Raw genomic sequence first — 5802 nt, forward strand, 5'->3', positions numbered from 1 at the left:
CACACACACACACACACACACACACACACACACACACACACACACACCACAAATTAGAGAAAAAGGTGAAGCTTTGCCAAACATTTAGCAGAATTACAAGTTTTTTTCTTTTTATGGGGACCGACCCGGTGTAATGTTAATACATAATTACATACACACACATATGTAGATATGTATGTATGTACATAAATTTTGTTAGATGTTTACACAAATGCTGACGTTTGGCTTCTTTACGTATTTCAACTGCGTGCGCATAGAAACAAGTCGGTGTTTTTTAATCGCCGACCAAAAGCTTTTAAATTGAAAGATTAAAACTAGAAACACACATATATATATATGTACTTACATATGGCATTTCTATAGGCCGTTTTTTGCAGTTATTTGTTAACTAATAGAAAAATAACTGTTTTTAACTATTGGTTAATTAAAGGAAGTACATGCATTGATTAACTACCAGTCAACTATTAGCAAAATTGATACACTGGAATGAAAAGTTGGTCGGTTTACAAAAATGCATCAGTTTACTAATGACTGTGAAAATGGCTCTATCAGGCAGCTTCTGCAATTCACTTCCGAGTGCATTTCAACCACCTATCAATTTTAATCCTACGCGGATCTGGTTGAAATTCACTCGGAAGTGAATTGCAGAACATGCCTGTACATACATACATACACATATGTATGTAGCTACTAAATATAAACAAGTGATTGCTTGGGGTGCTGCATATACTCAGTTAAAACTTTTTTGGACTAGTACCAAAGTAGAGCGACGAAGGAGTAATCAAAGCACTTTTTTTTTAATTATTCTAAAAATTTTATTGATTCCTAGCTTATTGATACGTTATTATCTAAATTCCTTCTGAACTAAGGAATATAATAAGAGAGGAGGTAGAAGGTCAAAATAAAACTCCCTTGCTCCTCCGCTGGGAGCTTGACCGCAAAGATAGCATTCTAAGTTGAATGAACACAAAACGAAGTATCTCCTGTCATCAAATAATCAGTCAGATGTGGAACGATGAGCTATGTAGCTGTATGGACTTTACAATGACATGGAGATAGTGCAGCGATTTAAAATACCGCGGCTTCGCTGGCTTCAGCATGCCGTTCGAACGAACACAGACGTGGCTTCAATGAACTCGTCCATATCGCTTAGGCAGTTACAGCATTAAACAATAAGAATTAGAACAGGATGGTACGTTAGGGTGGTAGGAACTGAGATCTGGTGAGTAAGTACCAGATCAGGGTACTTGAGGATGCAATAACGACAAAATTCAAAAAATAAAAATCCTTACTACTGTTAAGTGGCTCTCGAATTCTTCTTGAATCCACGTCTAACCTTTAGTACTTACTTTAGAAATCCTTATTGCTTACTTACATTAGTAAGGGGGTTGAAAATCACAATTAGACAACGATTAGAGCCAAGAGCCACTTAACTGTAGTACCAGTTTTTATTTTTCGAATTTTGAATTGTGTCGTTATTGCAGAGGACCATCGATATGTACAAGTACCTATTGACATTATGGAAAAAGGCTCAACTTTAAATTTGTTTGGAAATATATTGGTGTGATCTCAGATGCTCTCCACCAACCGAAGCTGAGATCCAGCTCTATAAGCATTTCCTATTTCCTGCTTCACCTGTGAAATTTTGAATTTATCAAATAAAGGATTTTGCGTTGATGATGACGATATGTGCTCAGCACATTTTCAATGTATTTTCAGTTGAGATGGAACGTTTTTGAACCGAATTCTGAGATAGGGTGTTTTTCAATCAAACGCCCTACACGTTCTTAATATTTTTCGAACTAGCTGCCGAGATAGGTCGACATTCCACTCAGGTGTCGATATATAATTTCTAAAAGCCATTAAACAAATTAGGGGATCAACTTCAAATTAACTGATTGTGCTTCAACAAAACGTCAATACAACTATGGAAAGCTTACAATCGATGAAGGAATCAATCATTTTCAAAAATCTGCACAAATTTACTTGTCTGCACTGACCCTGTACGCATTTTACGTGTATGCTACACCTTCCTGAGATTTTCGGAAACAGTTGTAAAATAAGTAGTGAAAAATCAATTGCGAACTCGGTGTACGGCATCGTGCCTTGTCATTTCGCTTAGATAAGATGTAGTCACAGAAACGCAAACAATTGCTTTAAAAAAACAACTGTTGACTACGCAAATGTGAATTTCAATTTGAGTTGGATTTAATAATAAAAAAAAAACAGTGCGCCTAATAAAATAGAGAACTCCTCTGTGTGGCGTGAAAAATAAACTCGCCCAAAAAACAAATGCCCAGATATTTCTTTCAGCTATTTAAAACGCAATTTTGGTGCATGCATAAACACACATAAACATGTGTGAATGGGGAAGCTCATATCAAAATGTATTAAAATTTTTCAGACAAGTTGATTGATTAGTTCGTGCGTTAAATCCTTTTACGGAATTGTACATGCATTAGTATGTTTAAATTTGTAATGCATATGTATACAAGCATTTAAATTAATATTTAGGTACAAAAACATCTAACACACATATGTACATAAATACGCGTCAAAAATTTTGAGTCAATTAAACGAATAAACAAATACCTTTGCACATGACTGTGCATGTATGTTTGTACCTATACGTTTGTACTTACATATCTGCATGCAATAAAAACTTGGCACAGGCGTAAATTTGTTTATATTAATTAGCACCTCGTGATATCGAGACTTTTCCAACTTGGAAAGCATTCTTTAAATGTATGTGTGTGCATGTACGCAAGTGTATTACAACTTATCTTGGTACTATTCCTGTATGAAAACTAATTAGCACCAACCAAATTTTATTTAAAATTTATTATAAATATTCAATTAAAACATTTTTATAATTTAAAATTAATTTCTCCCAGAAAAGTCTTTGGCGTTGGTTTGTTTCATTTACCTATATGACACCCTCTTCTTCTCGGCTTCATCTTCTGAGCTTAATCTAAAACTGCAGCTTATGCATTGCTGGGAGAAGTTATTGTGTATTATTTAATTGAACATTTTCACGGTTACGGACGCGACAAATTTCAAACACAAATAAAATTTTAAATTCGATTTGTCGGGGGGCGAATGGTTTTATTTTTTTAAACAAGTATTTTGCGCTCTTGGTTTACCCATTTTGGGATATGCCCATATGTTATTCTGCAGCGATCTGGTAGTGCGATATATAGAATATAACATTTTTGCAAAAAAACATACATACATACCTACTATATATGTACATATGTATGTATGCACGAATAGATATATGTATGTAGGAAAATGTGCCTATAGTTTTCTTAATTTTCAAGCGCAAATGTATTCATGGTCGTTCATTTTAGTACCTACACTCAGAGACAAAAATGTGAATACACTGGCATTTTTTTATTTATATTTTCCATGCATACCAAATTTTTTGTTATTTTTTTATAAAAATATGGTTCACGCAACAGCAAAAACCAGCAGAATCATTTTTTTTTTCAGTTTCATACAGAACTCGTTCATCAAAATTTTCAACTTTTCAATTCCATTTCTTAAAAAAATTTTGGGTATGCAGAGTTTTGTAGATTTTTTTTTTGTCGAAGGTGTTGCGCATTTTCTTTTATATAAAAATAGATTTTGTTCATGCATTATATGGAAGAAAATGCGAAACATCCTTGACAAGAATATTCTCCAAATTCAACGGTATTTTTTAGAGACTTGAGGCTACAAAACAGCAAAATTTGTCTAAGAAATGGAATTAAAAAGTGGAAAATTTGTATGAAATGCTTTTAGTATTTCCTGAATTTTCCTGAGTTCTATATGAAATTTAAAAAATTTATTATGATGATTTTTTCTGTTGAATGAATATTATTATAAAAAAAAAATTGGTATGGAAAATATTAATAAAGAAAATCGTCAAAACGTCGGGGTATCCATATTTTTGAGGCTGACTGTTTATACATTTAAATGCTATACATGTAGTATGTAATTTGCATAATACAATTTGTTTTTGTTGTTTTTGCTTTTTCAGTACCTTGACATTGGCGAAGATTTAAATGTACCTGATGATTTCACGCAAAGTGAAATGCAGACCGGCATGTGGTGGCGTCACCTGGCTGCAGGCGGTGTCGCGGGTGCAGTGTCGCGTACATGCACAGCTCCATTAGATAGGATAAAAGTGTTCTTGCAGGTAAATATATATACACATAAGTTTTTATTCTTCCGCTGCTTTTTCCACTTTCTGTTTTTTAAATATGTATGTATTTTCGAATGTTGATAAACTAATAGTTTTGAAAATATCCTGAAATTGACACAAACAGGTTCAAACACATAAAACCGGAATCTCTGATAGTTTAAGATATATGCTGAATGAGGGCGGCATCCGTAGTATGTGGCGCGGCAATGGCATTAACGTTTTGAAAATTGCGCCCGAGTCGGCAATCAAGTTTGCGGCATATGAAAAGATTAAGCGGCTCATAAGGGGCGACGAGAAGCGACAGATGACGATTGGCGAACGCTTCATGGCGGGTGCAGCGGCGGGTGGTATTTCACAAACTATCATCTATCCAATGGAAGTATTAAAAACCCGGCTGGCATTGCGCAAGACCGGTCAGTATACCGGCATTTTGGATGCTGCGAAGAAGATCTATTTACTGGAGGGTGTACGAAGTTTTTATCGTGGTTACATTCCGAATATGTTGGGCATTATTCCTTACGCCGGCATTGATCTGGCAGTGTATGAAACCTTGAAGAAAAAGTATTTGAGCAGTCATAATACGGAGCAGCCAAGCTTTCTCGTTCTTTTGGCTTGCGGCAGTGCATCTAGCACCTTGGGACAGGTGTGCTCCTATCCATTGGCTTTGGTACGGACACGGCTTCAAGCGCAAGGTATACCAATTATCAGCAAAATTTTTCGCTTAAGCGCTTGAAAATTTTAAGTTTAATTTTTGACTTTTTCAGTTGTGACCAAAAATAAGCAACCATCAGTGGGCATACCACTAAGACAAGCGGGTGCAATCAACGACGACAACATGTTTGGTGTCTTTCGCAAAATCATACATAATGAGGGCATATTTGGTTTGTATCGAGGCATTACACCAAACTTTATCAAAGTGCTTCCGGCAGTTTCCATTAGCTATGTGGTGTATGAGTACTCAAGCCGTGCATTGGGTGTGAATATGACGTGATCGCTCTACCTTAGGATCAATATGTTAACATTTTAGTGGTCTTATTATATGCCGTCGGCTCAGAAGCCCATTGTGAATTGCTCTAGCACTTTATTGTACTGTTGTACTTTTACTCCCAGTAACTCTGCCTATATTTAAATGCTACAATTGTGTGTAATTCATTTTCTTCGATTTAGTAATATTGTAGTGATAATTTAGCAAAGATGCTCCGCGTGATACTAATTGCTAATTACATAATAAACAAATTGAAAAATGAATAGCTGATGGAAAATATAAACAAAAAAGAAGGATGAGAGTCGTTGACTTAAATATATAATTTAGTTTATATAAACTTATTATAATATGTATGTATATTAGCAGATCATAGATTATATACATATGTAATGCTAAATATTTATTTCTATACTATTTTTTACGAAAACGAAAACATGCTAATGGAACACAATGTTGAACGGATGTGTGTGTACATCGTAGATTTTAATTTATTTATTTAGTTAAATTGCAATTGGCACATTTAAGTGAAAATGTTTAGGTATATTTGTATGCAGTATGTATGTTAATATAAACAACTTTTTAAATAAAAATATCGAAAAGAAAATGCAGCTCTTCTTCGTAAGGCAATTCA

The 5802-nt window shown here is 34.6% G+C and overlaps 1 protein-coding gene across 10 annotated transcripts in view; it reads left to right on the forward strand.

Moving 5' to 3' along the window:
* The window catches only part of LOC118747981 (calcium-binding mitochondrial carrier protein SCaMC-3), a 19926-nt gene extending 14475 nt beyond the window's left edge, over positions 1-5451 (forward strand). For all 10 annotated transcript variants that reach the window (XM_036482228.1, XM_036482223.1, XM_036482231.1 and 7 more), the window contains 3 exons: positions 4022-4180; positions 4311-4878; positions 4951-5451. In XM_036482228.1, the coding sequence (XP_036338121.1) occupies positions 4022-4180; positions 4311-4878; positions 4951-5177 (954 nt within the window). In that variant the 3' untranslated portion in view covers positions 5178-5451. The remainder of the gene's footprint in view (positions 1-4021; positions 4181-4310; positions 4879-4950) is intronic.
* Positions 5452-5802: the final 351 nt, after the last annotated feature.

The sequence above is a fragment of the Rhagoletis pomonella genome, unplaced genomic scaffold (assembly GCF_013731165.1).
Source record: "Rhagoletis pomonella isolate Grant_MI unplaced genomic scaffold, Rhpom_1.0 Rhpom_scaffold_00012, whole genome shotgun sequence".
NCBI lineage: Eukaryota > Metazoa > Arthropoda > Insecta > Diptera > Tephritidae > Rhagoletis > Rhagoletis pomonella.